Below are 19,677 nucleotides of genomic sequence, written 5' to 3' on the forward strand. Positions count from 1 at the left end.
TGCACCTGTGGAATGGTCGTTAAGACCTTAACAGCTTACAGAAAGTAGGCATTTAAGGTCACAGTTCTAAAAACGCAGGACACTAAAGAGACTTGTCTACCGACTGTGAAAAACACCCAAAGAAAGATGCCCAGGGTCCCTGCTCATCTGCGTGAACGTGCATTAGGCATGCTGCAGGGAGGCATGAGGACTGCTGATGTGGCTAGGGCAATAAATCGCCATGTCCGCACTGTGAGACGCCTAAGACAGCGCTACAGGGAGACAGGAAGGACAGCTGATCATCCTCGCAGTGGAAGACCACGTGTAACAACACCTGCACAGGATCGGTACATCCGAATATCACACCTGCGTGACAGGTACAGGATGGCCACAACAACTGCCCGAGTCACACCAGGAACACACAATCCCTCCATCAGTGCTCAGACTGTCCGCAATAGGCAGTCCATGAGGAGGAGATGCACTGCAGTACTTCAAGCAGCTGGTGGCCACACCAGATACTGACTGGTACTTTTGATTTTAAACCTCCCTTCATTCAGGGACACATTGTGAAACATTTTTAGTTCATGTCTTATGGTGTTGACTGTTTTAGTGTTCATACAAATATTTACACATTAAGTTTACTGAAAGTAAAAACAGTTGAAAGTCAGAGGACGTTTCTTTTTTTGCTCAGTATATGTATACCATTTATTAACTAAAACAACTGATTCTATTTAGCACAACTCATGGCATATGTTTGGCCACCACTTTATATGATCCTGTCCCTATCATGTAATATGTGTTTTGGCAACATTTGGTTATAATATAGCTCACTTAGCAATTAATTGCCAACAAATTTATGGCATCACATTCTGAACTGTACTATACTGCACTGCCAAATGGAAAACACTATGAGGCTGACAAGACATTTAATGTCTAATATTCAGGAGGAGAGAAAAATTGCCTTTTATTCCTTTACCAAACAAGTGCTACAGTATTATGTTTCTATACATTCAATTATTCTTTACTATAATATCTGGAAACCAAAACATATTTTCCCTAATACCAGAATACTTAAAATCTGAACTAATAATTGTATTATTTCATACACATCCTTACCTGATAGCAGATGGAGCAGATGTCATTGTGTTGCTGCAGCTGCTGTTCGGAGGCTGTAGGCAAGCTCTTGATCTTATTGACGGCATCGCGACGGAGTAAAAAACTCTGCCAACCCAGCTGTGCCCGCAGCCACACATTGTAATAGGAGTGTACAAGCACAATAGTTGAGCCCATGACAGTCCATTCACCAAACACAGTCTCACAAATACCATATGCTACTACACAAAGGGCCACTACAAACTCCAGCATCCGGTAGGTGCCATTCACAAAGTAGATCACATCGTCCATGTTCTCCATTGGCACCTTGCGCAACTCCTCCACCATGAAGAGAACATAGATCAGCAATGTGCCCAACACCTTGAGAAGCAAAAAAGATGATGCAGGTGAACAGACAATTAGAATTAAACTCCAAGAAAAGTGTAGTAAAGGAAAATTTGCATTTAAAATGCAACACTTCTACCAATTAACCTGACACATTTAGAGCAGGATCATACAGTGTTTTGATATAAAAAAAAGGCTTTAGAGCTCATTCGTGCACAAGCTTAGACTTACAGTGGCTAATTATTTATACAAGTATGCATATAATAGCAAACAACAACAAAAAACTAAAAGCTCAATCTAAGCACAAAGAAATAATTTGTAGGCCAGAATATCCTCAAAATATGGCCGACTTCAATCATAAAGTAAGTTATTAATAACTCATTTGACCTTGCTGACACTGACACTTCTGCTGGTTACAAGGATAATTCCCTATAAATCCTTTAAACATTCACACAATCAGTCTTAAGATATCGTGCTGACAAGACAGGCAAATAGACACACAACAAAAATAGTCCTTGAGCTACTTTTTTAAAACTTTTTCTCCCCTTTTTTCCGAATTTTCTCCCCTAATTTAGTCGTGTCCAATTCGTCCCAGTTGCTGTAGGCTCCCACATTAAGCTTCCACTGCCACTCAGTTGGGAGGGCCGTAGACCGCCCACGAGATTCCTCCGGTCCACGTGGTGTCACCGACCATTTTTTTTTTCGAAGTGCTCGCTCAGTTGGAGGCGGCGTAACACACTCGGAGAAACAGCGCTATCCGCTCCCTCCGACTGCGCGAGCTCACAGACGCCCCTGATTGGCTAGTAGAGCCGTCATTAATGTGGGAGCACTAAGTACCTCTTACCCCTCCCCCCCTGAGAGTGCTCGGCCAATCAGCTCTCTCTAAGCAATTTTCGGAACCTGCATATCTCTGGACTGTGGAAGGAAACCGGAGTACCCGGAGGAAAACCACCAAGCACGGGGAGAACATCCAAACTCCATGCACACAAAGCCCGGGAATCAAGCCTGGCCGGGAATCGAACCCAGACCCTGGAGGTGCACGGCGACAGTGCTAATCACTATACCACAGACTTCAATACTGTTTGGATTAATTCCTACATATAAACAATTTAACTGCTGGTTATAATGATAAGTCCATATAATGCCTACAAACATTTAGCCACTTGTTCTTGACATATCACACCAACAAGATCTTAGACAGATTGACAAACCTGAAAACATTGCATTTCCCCACTTAGTAGCAAAAAAAAAAAATATATATATATATATATATATATATATATATATATATAAAAAAAAAAAAAAAAAAAAAAAATATATATATATATATATATATATATATATATATAAAAAAAAAAATATATATATATATATATATATATATATATATATATTAAATTTTTTTTAGCTGCTAGGTTTCAGGTTGCTGCTGCACAAACATTAAATACCCACTAATGTGATTCTGTAAGAGTGCATTTACAATCTACCTGCAGTGATGTAAGGATGCTGGAGGAGATGATGATCAGGAGCCAAAAATCCATGTGAAAAAACTGGCAGATCATGTAGGACATGTACGCTGGAAATACGAGTAAAAACAAGCACAGGCTGACAGCACGGAAGTGCTTCCACAAGCTCCTGCAAAAACAGTAAATTTCATGTTAGACTGACTGAGGCAAGTAAACAACAAATATAGTGGACATGAAAAGCTGGTGCATTAAACCTTAAAATATAGGTACTCTGGGGATTGATAAATGTATTTATTAGAAGTAATAGCAGGGAATACCCAGTAACTGTACCTCAGAACTGTACCAAGTTGGTTCATTTAAAATAATATGTTACCTGGATTAGTAAATGTTCTAATCTCAATTGTACAAGATTATATAAATGTATGTGAATAGATACTTCGTAACGTTTAAGAAGGAAAAGGAACAGGTTAAACCCACTCCCACCACCACTATAAACAAAAAACACCTTCCCAACAATGTTGGACTGACGGCACGTAGTTAGTAACCCAGTGTAAGAATCTATCCAATGACGGAAACTTTCATAAGTCGCTCTCTATAGGAGTGTCTGGTAAATGCATAAATGTGAAAAAAAAAAAAAAAAAAAAAAAAAAAAATATATATATATATATATATATATATATATATATATATATATATATATAATAAAGGCAGCAAGTTGTGAAGGGCAGAGCTTGAAGCAAAATCACCTAATGGATTTTGAATTAATTGATCTGGAATATTTTAATAAAAAAAAAAAAAAAACAAGTGTCGCAACTGTATTTCATTTTACGGAAAACATGGCCAGTCTACGTACTCTGTTGAAAAAGCTGTGCACAAAAAAATAGTGCCATCTACAGCACAAAGAAAATCTTGCTCTAAAAACATGCAAGTAAATTATGTAAACACTTAAATAAAATGTAATATTGCCCAATCTTATAATCTTTTGCAGTTTTGGAAAAAATTTAAAAGTTATTTGACCATCCATGTGTATTATAAATATACAATTGAATATAACAAAAAAAAAGAAGATAAAAACGATTGTGTTGATTGTGTGTAGTTCTTAAAAAGAAACATAACCAGAATGTGCTAAAAAACATAGCAATAGTGTGGTAAGGCCAAGGAAAGCCTGATCAATTTATGCTTATTCTTTATCAAATTTTTCATCCACAGTATGATGTTTGTGAAATTTTGCTAAACATATTCTCATAAATGGACAATTGTCTGCTCAACATATTCTCATTGGTTGAGTTTTTGACATGCTGTTTATTTGTGTGTCCACACATGCATGGAAGAGGGTCATGGATGAAGCTTATTTTTTTGTGTTTCTCCTCCTTTTTTATTTTTATTTATTTAACAGAGGATGTATATTTGTTCATGTTATAACTATAGTTTTACATAGTCAACAATCCAAACCACAATAAGCCTGCACCAGCATGAAATGATTTGCGGCAACAGCTACTGTTTACAATTTAGCCTTATGGTGGAAAAACACAGTTTTAATGCATTTTGTGAGGAGAAGCTTACTTATCTCTAGATGCCCCTAGTGCCAGCACTATGGGGTCAGCAATCTCCAGCATGGACTGCAAAATGGAGGCAACCACAATAAAGAGAATAATACTGAGAAGGAATGCTCGGTGGATGACCTGGAGCTCAATTAGACCAGTTTGAACTGCCAGAATCAACAATGTAATTCCCTCAGTCATTCCCCTAACAGATAAAACAATAAAATAAAATAAGGGAGATTAGAAAGCAATAAACAGAGCAATATTACTAGAATACTTATAAAAGACAATATCTTACTATTATCATATATTATATATATCATATCAAATTAGAGTTAAGAATAAAATGGTTCACTTTAGTTTAGTGCCTAAGTGTGGTACTGTAGGTCTGAGGCTATAGTTGGGCACAGCTATTAACGTATGTTCATTTACCTTTGCTTAATTTACACTCAAATGCTTTCTTAAGCCTTTATATCTAAAATTGTGGTGTCACGATTTGGACTCTAATGTACAGTATGAGTAAAATCGGTCCCAACACAGGGTCGAAAATTGAAACTCTCTGATTTCCCTTGTATAAATTGCTGCACATTTGAAAATAGTAAATTGGCCATTTAAAGGGTAGCTGTGCAGATTTGTGTCCGGACACCTTTATTGCAAGAGACTGCCAAATGCTTTCCCCATTTCTCTATTTGCTATTTGTATAAGCAATTTCTGTGAAAGACATCTTAAGTATTTTTATTATCAGCACATAAAAAAAAAAAAAAAAAGAATATTCATCTAGGGTTTTTTTTTCCTTTTCTTTAAACTTTATGGCAAATAAATAAGTTATAATAATCACATAATAATAAATTATTTTATTTAATGGCATAGTTGGTTGTTTTGAGTCAGCTGTATTAAATTTTTTGTGCATTTATAAATGAAATGGGAAAAACACATGTCAAAGCATCAGGATAGAAAACTCAAAGTAATATGCTATTTAGATGGAACAAAAAAAAATTGAGTGGAGAAACTGGAAAATGTTCTTGACAATTAATTGGCTAAATAAGCAAAATAAAAAACAGAAAAATGCTAAAACAAAAGAAAACAAGGTTACAGTTGGCTAAACAGAAACAATTACAGAGAATAAAATGATGATATTAAATAAATTATATTATTTAAGTGATATTCAGTTTTAAAAAAATAAAACAATAAATATCACAAATCTGCAATGGCTAAAGAGATAATGCCTAGCACTTTTGACTGGTGCCATTCTAATACACAATATAAAGACAAGTGCTTGAAACTCGTTTATGATATGGACTTACATTCTAAGGACCATGGCAATCATTATCTTAGTCTATGCACTAGTTACACTACTACTAAGGACAGGTGTACAATGTTATTTTGGACACTCTTCTCATTCCATAGATGGGACGTTTTTGCTGTAAATATTTTTTTTGGGGTTGATAATGCAACTTGTTGCAAAGCAAAGAGTATTAAAGCATTACTTAAGGAAAGAAGAAAGTTCTTAAGAGTTTACATGCACATTATGTATAGTTTAGACAGAATGGGCCAAAAAATTAAAACAAACCAAAAAAAAATACTGCAAAAAATCCACTTATTAATGGGAATGCCTTGTTGATAAGAAAGCTCGGAAAAGAAATGGGGCTTAAGACACTACTGTACTACTACTAATAATAGTAACAACAATGATAATGTTATTTAATCTGGATGTATAAATCCACATCCAGATTTCTGTAAGTCTGCTTTGTAACTGTCTATTGTTGAAAGCATTATATAAATAAACTCCTGTATTTTCATATACAGTGCATCCGGAAAGTAATCACAGCGGTTCACTTTTTCCACATTTTGTTACGTTACAGCCTTATTCCAAAATGGATTCAATTCATTATTTTCTACGAACAACACCCATAGTGACAATATGAAAGACATTTAAATGAAATCTTTGCAAATTTATTTAAATACATAAATAAATCATATGTACATAAGTATTTACAGCCTTTGCCAACACTAACATGTTTCCACTGATCAACTGAGATGATTCTACAACTTGATTGGAGACCACCAGTGGTAAATTCAGTTTATCAGACATGATTTGGAAAGGCACATACACATGTATACAAGGTCTCACAGTTAACAATGCAAGTCAGAGCACAAAACAAGCCACGAAGTCATAGGAATTGTATGTAGACCTTTGAGACAGGATTGTATCAAGGCACAGACCTGGGGGAAGGGTACAGAAAAGAAATTTCAGCATCTAAGGTCCAGGTGATCACAGTGGCCTCCATTAACCATAAGTGGAAGAAGTTAGTCAAGAAGGTAATAAAGAACCTGATGGTCAGTCTGAAAGAGCTCCAGTGTTTCTCTGTGGAGAGAGGAGAACCTTCCAGAAAAACTGGAGGTTGTAATTGGTGCCTAAGGGGGTTAAAAAAAAAAAAGTTTTTTTCTGGTATTCTTCTGGAGTCCTTTAGGTGCCTTTTGGCAAACTCCAGACAGGTCGTCACGTGACTTTTACTTAAGTGGCTTCTGTCTGGCTGTACAGGCATGATTGGTGGAGTGTGACTGGATGGAGGAAGAGATGATTGTTCTTTCATTTGCAAAGATTTCAAACAAATTTCTTTTACATTGTCATTATGGGGAAATGTTTCCAGCATTTTGAGAAAAATTATGAATTGAATCCATTTTGGAATAAAGCTGTAACATAGCAAAATGTGGAAAAAGTGAATTGCTGTCAATACTTACCGGATGCACTGTATGTATTACAGTTTCAACAATTTTATCACCACAGACTAAACAAGAAGAAATTAACAAAAATTTCATACTAATCATTCAGTTAGATTTTTAAATTTGATTTAAATTTAGGTCGTTTAAAACAAACTGATCAAATACAATGTTCATATTTCTTTAACTAGCAAATTTCAATCAACAAATTTAATGGAGTATTAAGATATCCCATCCAAAGCACAGATAACTCTGAGTTCTTTATGTCATATTTTATTTAAAAGAAGGAAGGTGATGATCTATGCTGGAAAAATCCAGGAAGTACACCAAATTGGTGCAATCATGCTTATTGAGCTAGGCACCCCTGCCCAGTGCACTGTAGACCATGAATATTTTTAGAATTAGACCTTCTGTCATTAATGCTACACTTACTGCTAAAAGAATAAAACATTATTGAAGCAATATGATCTGCTCTCTGCCGTGCCAAATGTGAAGAGGATTTGCAGAAAGCTTTTGCAAAAATGTAAGGGCAGGTCCTGTCATAAGTTATAGTTAACGGAAACACCGTCTGCCAGAATCTAGCCTTAATTACCTGATGCTGACAGGATTGTGTACAGCTAGGTCTGCCAAATGAATGATTGTGAATATAGTTGCAAAACTACAAAATAAAGATTTAAAAAAAAGAGTAATGGAGGGGAAAAGAAGGTAAATAAGAGCATGATACCTGTGCATTGTGTTATCATTCATAAAGGCCCTGTAGCCCTGCAGGTAGAACTTGCAGAGCGTGAGCACACCCAGGGCTACAAATGACACAGTGAAGACCAGTCCGAGTAATGAGTATGGAGTACTACAACATTCCGCAATACTGCAAGACACAAAACCAAAAACATGGCAAACCAAGTCAAGACAGCCCATATAAGAGCATTAAACCATTTAAACCTTGGATTGCAAGCATAATTTGTTCTGTAAGTGTGCATTTATATCAAAGCACTTATAAACCAAAGTGAATTTCCCCATAAGAAATAATGGAAACTCAGACGATTCGTTCCACAACCCAAAAGTATTTGTATAAAAATTCTAAATACAAAATGTATAATATATATAAAAATAATACAAATTAACCTGCACTTTACTGTAGATAAGAATCATGACTGAAGTAAGATGAGAGAGGAGAGGAGGAGGGAGGGGGCTCCCGTGTAGGACGACTTTCTCACACACACACACATATATACACACAAAATTGCTGCTTTGTCGGAAAAACCCTTTAACAAGGAACCTCTCTAATGACAACTACTTTTTCCTACTTTTAAGGATTTCGCAGAAATGTGACATTGCATTGTTATTAAACAGATTTATCTCCTGCACTGCTACAGAATTTTTAACCTTTTTCTTCATGGTAGCCGTTGTTGCTAAACATTAGTCAAAATTGGACACAAAAATGTTTTACGTATGTTATAGTAAATAGTAGGCATGGGCTCAGTGTCAGTGTGTGTGACTTCTATTCTAGTCCTACTATCCTAACCATTGGCTTAGTTGTGATCATGTGATGCTCGGCAGACAAAGTGCGTGTGTACTACTGGTATATCAAGACCTCACTCATTTATTATTTATTTTTTAAAGTTAAAATTTATTTTTAAAAAATTGCTCATCTTGTAAAACACTCGCAGACCAAGTTACTTGCAATCCAAGGTGCCACTGTAATTTGAAATTTTTTAATGAAAATGACTAAGTAGCCATCATTTACCTGGTGAGAAAAAGAAAAAGCAACCTCTCCCTGGACGTGGGCTGGTCTCGAGTGCTAAAATACGTGTAGATCTGCAGAGCAAAAAGAACTAGCCAGAAGCACATGAACAGCACGGGTAAAACAAGCTGATTCCACAGGGACATGCCAAGGGCCAGGAGCCCATACACCTCCACCACCTGCAACAACATAGTGAAACGGTCATATATTAGAGTTGTCACTATGGAATATTTTAATTACCAATATGTTGACAATCTTCTTGGTTTTCTATAAAGTAAAACGGTTTAATAAAACAATGCAACGTTTGAATTAAATTCAGAATAATACTGTTTCAATTGAAGTAATATCACTCAAACAACAATGAAATATTAAAGAGGTCCAATTATGCCGTTTTAAAAGGTTGCTAATATTGCTTAATGAGTCTCTTAAAACAGGTTTACATGTATGCAAGTTAAAAAAAAACACTTCAGTTTTCTCTAAAAATAGATTTAATTTTATCCCATTTCTAACTGATTTGTAAACGACTCGTGTGAAGCAGTTTGAAGATTCAGTCTGTCTAAACTCCTCCTTTCCGTGAGCCCTCACTGCTGTGATTGGTCAGATGGCATGGTGATTCATGACTGGTCAACCTCTACAGCGTGTCGGAAAAAGAAACGCCCATGACCATAACTGAACAATGGCTCTGGAGACCCGTCAATACATAGAAAAGACGTCGGTTTTACCGTGTAACGACCAGCTAATTTTATATTAAAACTTTGGCTACAAAAATCGAAAGGTCTTTTATCTTTGTGTCGGTGTTGCGTTAATAGGCCAGTGAGAAAAAAGGACAAACACAAACAAGTGGATAAAGCAAACGTGTATTATACAAAACTAAATAAAGTAAATAAAAAAGGTGCACAACAACCAAACAAAGATATAAACAATATTTACAAACTATATATAATAAACGGTATGTGTGCGAGTGAGTGGAAAATGTCAGAAGTCCGTGTTTATGGTATGCGTGTTATCCGAGTATACCGAGTATGGTTCGGTCTCACCGTGGTTAATGAAGTCCGAGAGGCCGATGACGGAGGGTGAAAAGTCCATAGATGTCTAGTCAGTGATAATCCGGTTAAAAAAATCTTCAAAAGAAAATGATCCACAACAATCTCTCCTTCTCTCGTCCAAACAAATAACTGCAGCGCTGTTCAACTATTCCTACTACCGTAGCCTCTACAGCAAACCCCCAGTGAAAAAAAAATGGCCTCCGCACCTGCGAAGTGCGCATGCGCCTTGCCACTTCGCGAGTTTTAAGTTCAATTTTGGTGAATGGTGGAGAATAAACAGTTAAAAAGGATTTCGTTTGCTCACGTTTTTATATATTACAAAGTGTTTAAGCACACCTGGCATGAATGCTCGGTCACATTAACAAGAGTGTGGTAACGTTAATTGTAAGATGGCGGGCAAGTTGTTCGCAACGTAGAACGTGGGCGGGCAAGTTGTTCGTGACATAGAACATGGGCGGGCAAGTTGTTCGAAGCGCAGAATGTGGGCGGGCAAGTTGTTCGTGACATAGAATGTCGGGGGGCAAGTTGTTCGCGACGTAGAACATGGGCGGACATTATGCAAATATGTTACAGAGTGACGGGGATCCGTAACAGAGTAAAAATAGATTTGCTAGCGACTCGTTTAGGCGAATGTGAGCCGATTCTTTTTTTTTTTTTAAATAGACAAAAATTCCATTTATGGTGCACTGTCAGCATCACAGATAGTGCAGCTACATGACATACTGCATGAAAGAAAATATTTGAAAAAGCATAATAGGACCTCTTTAAGTGTAAAGTGTAAACAATTAACTGCTTCCTAAAAGTGTAGTGCAATAAAATCAAAAAAGTGCAACATAAAAAGACAAAATAGCTCTGTAAAAGAAATTTCTCAAACTATTGACATTTGATTAAATTAAGTTTTTTTTCTGCTCAGATTTATTTTCTCTTTAGGGTCAATTTTCAGTTATTAAAAAATTCATTGACTCATTTAATTATCTTTTTTTCTTTCATATTACAAATATTTTTTTGTACTTTTATGGCACCAACCAAATAACTGACAATGTTAAACAAAACGCACTGTCTTGGTAGAAAATTTCCAAATTCCCCCAAGGAGTAAATCTCATCAGGATCAGTAAACAGTGCTAAGAGACGGGGCTCACATGCGTTTGAGGGGCTTAAATACCCTGCGTATCACATAGTAGATGTTAATATGACTATGCAATCAACAGTTGCTCTATTTTATCATTCTTAATGATTTTATTTTCATGTTATGCAATACATAAAAAGGTCGTGTCCATAACAACAAAGCTTGGAGGAGGAACTGCCATGTTCCTCTCAACCGGTAAGGTTATAAACCCCTCAACATGAAAAAGAATGGTGCAGTGTCTGGAGTTTTAGCTGGTACCTTGTAAATGCTTGTTTAATAAATTTAACATTACTAAGGTCTGCAACTGTAGACTTAAAATGTGACCCTCATAGAAATTTACAAAGTAATTTAATAACAGACTGCGTTACGAATGCTCGTTCAATAAATGCACTCATTTTTATAAATGATAAACTGGATGATTCATTTTGCAACAAAAAGAAAGTGAGCATCATTAACATGCAGGGAGGTGAATGTGAGTGGCAGAAGCCTTCAATTCAGCTGACTTATATTATCCCTAATATTGTGTGGGCCGAAGAAAAAAAAGTTACCCCTCTCTCTCTCCTGTCAGAAAATAGAAAATGCAAGGCTCAGAATCCTCTGGTAACTTAAAACAAAGTAGGCTCAGGTCCCAAACGAAGAAAAATGAGAAATGGATGTGAACTAGATTATATTTGGGACTGTAACCTTAGTTCAAAATTAAAAATTGCATGCTTTGTTTTTTTTTTTATGTTTATGAACTTGCACAACACATTAAGGAGTTTATAGATTTATTTTTTATGTTGAATGAAAATTGTGAGGTTACTAAAAATTTCAAACAGAAAAAGTTAAATCACCCTGTTTTAAGCAGGTTTATTTTTTATGATATGAAATGACTGAGTGATATGTACAAAATATGTACATACCATATTGTTTAGTTTATGTTTTTGTTAAAATAATCCAGAAATGTTTTATTTTTATTTAAACAATACGTAAACTAGCTGATGTTTTTTCTGCTACACAGCCAGTTTGAGTGACTGTTTCTATCATGTTAGAAGTTTATATCATGGTTATTCTAAGCAACTCTGGATTGTTCCAAATGTGTATTCACATCTATATTCTACCAAGTTAATGCTTACTTTAACTACATTAACAGTGTACAACTGCATTTAACATTATTTTATTTAACACTAGGAATTTATTTTGCAGTGATTCGAGTTTGTCTGATATTCTGTTTTGATGTGAGTGTATTTATGCTAACTGACCTGTGCCAATTCCCGGTATGCAGTCTTGGCGAGGTTGAAGGGAACTAGCAGGTTAGATGCTAGAAAGTAGATGACCTCTAGTCCAGTGAAAATCATGGCAAAGCGATTTACAAACACAATGGTCTCCAGAGGCACAAGACACAATCTGGCTACCAGGGGGAGTAAGTGGGCAGAAAAAAGCCAGATCCTCTTGGTCTGCATGACGCATGAGCACAGGGTACACACCACCAACTGGCCTGCACAAATGCAATATTTTAAATTAAGAAAATAATTAATAAAATCAAATTGGTAATAAATTAGCAATAACAACTTTCATAGGATCATATGATCTCCTGAGCTGTGTAAAATGCAGTCCTGCTAAATAAAAATATTTAAGGATTTTTAAAACACTGCACACTCACACTAGATTAAAGGAGTCAGAGAGTGAGTGAGTGAGTGAAAGAGAGAGAGTAGGTGAGTGAAAAAGAGAGAGAGAGGGGGGGGTCAGAGTAAGTGAAAGTATTAAAAGATGGGATTATGAAAAAAACATGAAAAAGGAAAGTTTTGGGGTATAAGCCTTACTTAAGAAGGAACAGAGAATGAGCTCAGCTGATGCCAGCTACATCTTCTGTGGTTTAAACCAGCAAGACCATCATGATGAAATGCCACACTGAGACTCTGGATATGTTAGCAAAAAGATTTTTAGAGCTTCTTACACATCAAGGCTGTGGTGAAGCGGTTCATAGACAGCGGCTCCAAATAAAGTGGGCCTTCATACCCAGACTCTAGCTCACCACGAACGTAGTCTCTGAAACCAAGAACACACAGCATAGGGCACAATTAGTCCATGAAACTGAAAGGACACAGTACTGAACATGTTTAACCTATGAATTAAAAACATGTTTCTACCAGCAAAATAACCATCAATCATGACAACCCTAAAACTCACTTCTGCTTTTACTCATACCCCCATTTCACCTATGCGGTTTGACCAACGGTAAGATGCGGTGGATGAGGACCGTCCAAAAAATTGCTAAAAATGTAAAATTTTTCTTTTTTACTCACAGCACCAAAATTTGCGGTGAATCATGATGAACCGTACTTATGGCCACCCCGCGAAACCACGTAGGTAAGATAGGGGTATCAGAGTTTCTGGTTGAGAGCAATATTGTTCTAGTCTTATAAGGCACACACACCAAGCTAGGTCAGCTCTGTAAAGAGTAGAAAGTAATACAGTAAACAGACGGATTGGTGTAAGTTACAATTTGTATGTAATGGCTTTGCTACACTTGGGTTAGCTTCAATGGTAAAATAAATACATTATGATGAAATGTGTACAAAAATATCTTTTACCTAATCCAACACCAGACAGACATACAATTCTTCAGCCTTTTTCCTAATGGTTCTCAAAACATATTTTGGGGATCCCACTGCATATTGTTTTACTGTTTAACCCGAAGCTCAGCTGAAGAAAGCTTTTATTACTCATATATTATAATATTACTAATACTCGTATTCTATAATCACTTAATGCAAGTCAAAGTTGCTAGCGATATGTACCCCATCCAGGCATTTAGGTAGGATGGAGAGGATGCCAGAATGTCACAGGCACCAGAAGTCCACTCAGCTTTATACTGTAATTATTAGATAACTGAAATGTGGTAAAGGGGAGGCCAGGCATTTGGTCCTGGTGTATTGTTTCTAGGGTTAGACCTGATACTTGACATGCACTGCAGTAATTTCTTGTACTATGCCTTGCATAAGTAAATAATTTTGAACGGCCCCAACTACACACCCACACATACTATTATGGCTTATTTTTTGTACATGCATGACACACAATCTCTATTAAACTTATTTCAGTTCAGGCTGTAACGGTACAAAATGTGGAAAAAGTGAATACTTACGCAAGGCACCATTTACACAGAAATTTTATATATTTAGTTCTATTTCTATGTATTCCAGTACTTTTGTTGCATACATAATTAACTTTGCAATACAATCAATGGCAGCATGAACTCCTTTAAATTTACATATGGTAATTGGCCAAAATTTGTATTTTGCAAATTCAGGTTTCCATAGTCACAACCTTGTGGCAACCTATAAGACTATTAGGGTCTATGGAACAGGTAAATTCCATGATTCCATTGCTGTCAAACCAATTGTACCAAGTTGGGCAAGTTTTATTTATCCAGAAATGTACGAGCTGTAATTTGAACAGATATTTAGCATCCATACATGTACGTATGACAATGTATGTACACAACCATACCTTGAAATCTGGTGTCCAGCAAAAAGCAGCAGAGCGGTGACAACATACAGGTAGAGCTGAACCAGACGCTGACGAGGCAGGGTCAGCAAAACCAGACTCAGAATATAGCCTGAGAGAGAGCTAAGTTAGAAAACTGTGTAGGCAAACAATCCCTATATACAAGCTCACAAAGGAGCATTTTAACCAGTGGAGAGCTAACATAGCAACACTGGCTGGGGAGGGCAGCTTATTTACAATGACTATGAAAACAAAGAAGGTCATTAAAGAGGTCATGATAGACGAAAGGTCATAAGCAGACCAGAGGATGGAAATTTACAAAGAGTTACATCTCAATCCATATGAACATGGACCAACACCAATGGATCTGCTCTAGACATCCAAATGAGTCCCCAATTATTCAAATGTGGACATGGAAAATAGGCAGCCCATAGTTTAAATCCCTATCTGCCACCATTTTACATTTATAGAACTAGTAGTCATAGAATTAATACATTTATTCATTCATTTTGTGGTACACAGAAAAGCTTGTCCATCCAAGTGTCAATGAAGACATGTTTAAACATTTTCTAAATTTTTGCCATTTGCCATTTTTGACAGGCACTCAAGGGGGAAAAAAGTACAGTAAAACCTTGGATTGCAAGTAACTTGGTCTGCAAGTGTTTTGCAAAATTTAAAAATAAATTACAACGTTAACATCCGTGCATACGGGTACTGTTTATTATAAACATTGTTACTGTGTGTGTGCATAAGTAAAAGCATTTATTTATTTGTGTCCAAGTATTGTGACTGTTCTTTACTAACTGTACTGCAACAGCATCCTCCCTTAAGAAAAAAGTTTAAAAGGCTGTAGCAGTGCGAGAGATGAATCTGTTTACCAACAAAGCAACGACACATTTCCTCAACAGGAGGCAAAAGCAAGACACACACACACTAACGGACTCACTGCTGTCAGAGAGCTGTGATTCCATTTGTGTGTGTGTGTGTGCGCGCACATGTTTGTGTGTATGAAATTTGTCCAACACAGTAGCCTTCCCTCTCCTTCTCTCACCAGCCACGATTCTTTTCAAAGGTAAATTGCAGGTTCATTTGTTTTATTTTTACTTTATATTTTGTATTAATAATTTTTATAATAATATTTTGGGTTGTGGAATGAATCATCAGCATTTACATTATTTCTTAAGGGGAAATTTGCTTTGATATACCAGTGCTAACCCTAACCCTAACCCACCCTTTTAGTGATAGTAACGAAGTAAACATGCAGGACATCATCCGTGTTAGTTGCCACACTGCTCTGAAAAAAAAAATCATTAATGATTAACAGCATTCATTTAAGCACAGCTCCTCTAAGATTCCATTACTATATCTGAACATGATTGAGGACTGAAATTTGACTTGGCAGTTCTAACATCTTGCTTTGTTTTTGTTAGCCATCCAGATGGTCATACACTTCTGATCACCGAACTGTTGTAGGGCCCTATTTTGGCTCAATTGATTGAAGGTTTTACAGGTTTTGCGGTTAGAAAATAAGTTCAATCATCATCCCAGCCCCACCATCCTTGATGATTAATGAGGTGTTTTTAATGTCTCCCCAAACAACGGTGCGGTCTGTGCATGATGACCAATGCCCTTTTTTGCAGTCTCATCTGTCGAAAAGATATTGTTCCAAAACTTTTCTATTTTGTTCCAATACAAATTTTGCAAACCCAAGTCATCCTGCCATATTTCTTTTAAAGTAAATACTTCTAACTGTGCTGTCAATAATCTGCCTATGCAGGCATGTTGTTCCGTTGTTCTTGTTCACGGTTCCTTTTTGCCATGAATGTATAGGAATGTATGAATGTATTAGGTGTTAAATAGATACATCAGAAAATACACTTAATTTGTTGCATAATACTTGTGGAGAGGCACCTGTAGACCATCATACATATTTTATTTTACATATAAGGTGCATGTAATGCATTTATCTGTATAACCCTATCTCAACTGTAGGCTTTTCTATAAATAAAAAAAAAAGCGAGCACAAACACACACAAACACACACACACACACACACACACACACACACACACACACACACACACACACACAGAACAAGCGCGCACACACACACTCACCCCTGCCCAAGCACACATGTCTACAAACACAAAAAAAGATGCTTTACGCGCACAAACACTCGAGGGAGAGAAAAGAACCGTTGGCTCAGTTGTGTCATGTAACTCTCTGCGTCAAAACAAGCGTATGCGTGCCACATGATACTCGTATATCAAGTCAAAATGTATTAAACATTTTTGCTCATTTTGAAGAAGGCTCGCAAACCTGGTTACTCGCAATCCGAGGTAGTGAATCATAAAGTACTAATAATTAACAATCGCTGAAAAAAAATGGAACAAAATTACAAATCACAACTAGTGAAACACAGGCAATATATCTATATTTCTAGAACGTTTTAAAATAAAAATATAGTACAGTATAAGTAATATGATATATAACTTAGCTGTACATTACAGCAGTATGAAATAAATTATTAAAAGCTTAAAATTAGAACATGGGGTAGTATGTCCTACAAATATTACAAATGTTTAGATTCTTAGATATTTCAGGTCAATGCTGGAAAGTGCTTCAGTTTATTTTTATTTATACACAGACACTAAAAATAGAGAGAGAAATAGAAGCACATGATAAAACTTTATTAGGAAAAGGAAATCTGGAGTCCCTGGTGTCAAGAACTTCTACGTAGCTGTAGCCGACAGTCTCATGGTTTAGCTTATATAGTCCCGATCAAAAGTTTAAGACCTCTTGAAAAATGGCAAAAAAATCATATTTTGCATGGTTGGATCTTAACAAGGTTCCAAGTAGAGCTTCAACATGCAACAAGAAGAAATGGAAGTGAGACAAAAAAAAATTTGAGCATTCAATTAATTGAAAATAACGATTAAACTGAAACAGGCTGTTTTACAGCTGATAAAAATTTTAGGACAAATTTGTGCCAAGATGTGGATTCATCATCATTTTCTGTCAGGTAGTCACACGTTCTGATGGCAAAGGCAAAAAAAAACCTCCCTTTTTAAACATGGCCAGGTTGTTGAACTGCATAAGCAGGGTCTCTCACAGCGCGCCATCGCTGCTGAGGTGGGACGCAGTAAGACAGTCATTTGGAATTTCTTAAATGACCTGAGGGTTATGGAACAAAGAGTCAAGTGGAAGACCCAAAAAAGTTTCACCAGTACTAAGCCAGAAGAACCAATTGGCTGTCCATCAAGACACTGGACAATCCTCGACCAAAATTAAGGCCGTTACTGGTGCTGACTGCAGCCCCATAACCATCAGACAGCATCTGAGACTGACTGTCCTAACTGCTCGTTTGGACTTTGCAAGAGAGCACCAAACATGGGACATTCAAAGGTAGAAGGTTTTATTCTCTAATAAGAAAAAAATGTAACCTTGATGGTCCTAATGGTCTCCGACGTTACTGGCATGACAAGCAGATCCCACCTGAGATGTTTTCTACGCGCCACAGTGGAGGGGGCGCCATAATGGTCTGGGGTGCTTTTTCCTTCAGTGGAACAACGGAGATTCAGGAAGTGCAGAGGCGTCAAACGGATGTTGCAGAGAGCATTCCTCATGACTGAGGGCCCTCGTCTGTGTGGTAACGACTGGGTTTTTCAACAGGACAACGCTACAGTACACAATGCCCGCAGGACAAGGGACTTCTTCCAGGAGAATAACATCACTCTTTTGGCCCATCCTGCGTGCTCCCCTGATCTAAATCCAATTGAGAACCTTCAGGGATGGATGGCAAGGGAAGTTTACAAAAATGGACAACAGTTCCAGACAGTAGATGCCCTTCGTGCGGCCGTCTTAACCACTTGGAGAAATGTTCCCACTCACCTCATGGAAACGCTTGCATCAAGCATGCCGCAACTAATTTTTGAAGTGATCAACAGTAACGGTGGAGCTACTCAGTACTGAGTTAATGTTTGGAAGTTTTGGGGTTTTTTTTTGGAGAGGTGGTCCTAAACTTTTGATCAGCTGTAAAACAGCCTGTTTCAGTTTAATCGTTGTTTTCATTAAACTGCATTCTCAAAAAATGTTTTATCTCACTCCCATTTCTTCTTGTTGCATGTTGAAGCTCTACTTAGAACCTTGTTAAGATTCAACTATGCAAAATGTGATGTTTTGCCATTTTTCAAGTGGTCTTAAACTTTTGATCGGGACTGTATTACTATACCAGGTAAGTGTAATTTAAACCATTTTAAGTGCATTTAATTGATTGTCTATGTTATATTAAGTGTCTATTATTATTTTTATTAAACTGTTATATAAATACATGATACATGGACTCACCTACATAGTGCAGGTAGAGGGCTAGGTACTTGTACTGGAAGAGGGGATTGTTATTCATACTGCTCCTCTGGATCTTCTGGAAGAATGAGCTCACGTCCCAGCGGTATAGCACCTCCAGCAACATGATGCTGGGAACCCGCAGGCCCACATTCAGGACAGACTCTAGCCGCTCCTTCACCGCCATTGCACAGCTGGCTGTCCCACTAAACACAAACAGCACATCATCACAGAGAATACCCCCCTACAGTCATAAGATGGAGGGTAAGATTATACAGAAGATTCATAACACTTAAACACATACCATTTTATATTTTAAAAAATTGCAAAAAGGCTCTAGAGCTATCAGGAGCAGCAAGAAACAATAAATGAGGAAGGGGAATGTGTCCTCAGATTTGTTGTTTCTAAATTTGGTTATAATGAAAATGAGAATAAGAGCAGGCTCCCTGTCAGTCATTATACTCATTAAAGCACAGATACACCTTTATGCATCTGGCTGATAACATTACCCTCTGCATGACACATGACATGCTGACATAGCAGATTTTGTCAGGGGGAAAAGGACACCCCCACTTCTATGCAAGACAATGACCATTTATGCAAGACAATTGTTTTGATAAATACAATGGCTCTAATTGGAGTTATGAAAAAGTGGACATAACATTTTTATTAACTGACATAGGTGACATAGCTGACATATTAATGTGGTTGCACATGTTGCTAGAGTTGCTAGACCTTCTTGTCCAGAATCGGTGTCTGACACTCCAAATAAACGCTCCACACCTTG

At 37.0% G+C, this 19,677-nt stretch overlaps 1 protein-coding gene across 5 annotated transcripts in view; it reads right to left on the reverse strand.

Moving 5' to 3' along the window:
* rnf145a (ring finger protein 145a) overlaps positions 1 to 19,677 on the reverse strand; it is a 29,378-nt gene that overhangs the window by 3,600 nt on the left and 6,101 nt on the right. For 2 of the 5 annotated variants that reach the window (XM_053506019.1, XM_053506020.1), the window contains 9 exons: positions 18,894 to 19,096; positions 14,550 to 14,658; positions 12,994 to 13,085; positions 12,299 to 12,534; positions 8,889 to 9,064; positions 7,869 to 8,009; positions 4,446 to 4,628; positions 2,904 to 3,051; positions 1,096 to 1,452 (listed from right to left, as the gene is read on the reverse strand). In XM_053506019.1, the coding sequence (XP_053361994.1) occupies positions 1,096 to 1,452; positions 2,904 to 3,051; positions 4,446 to 4,628; positions 7,869 to 8,009; positions 8,889 to 9,064; positions 12,299 to 12,534; positions 12,994 to 13,085; positions 14,550 to 14,658; positions 18,894 to 19,077 (1,626 nt within the window). In that variant the 5' untranslated portion in view covers positions 19,078 to 19,096. Of the gene's footprint in view, positions 1 to 1,095; positions 1,453 to 2,903; positions 3,052 to 4,445; positions 4,629 to 7,868; positions 8,010 to 8,888; positions 9,065 to 12,298; positions 12,535 to 12,993; positions 13,086 to 14,549; positions 14,670 to 18,893; positions 19,097 to 19,677 lie in introns of those variants that run through there. The other 3 variants (XM_053506022.1, XM_053506021.1, XM_053506023.1) reach the window with 3 other exon arrangements.

Source organism: Clarias gariepinus, chromosome 10, assembly GCF_024256425.1.
Source record: "Clarias gariepinus isolate MV-2021 ecotype Netherlands chromosome 10, CGAR_prim_01v2, whole genome shotgun sequence".
Taxonomy (NCBI): domain Eukaryota; kingdom Metazoa; phylum Chordata; class Actinopteri; order Siluriformes; family Clariidae; genus Clarias; species Clarias gariepinus.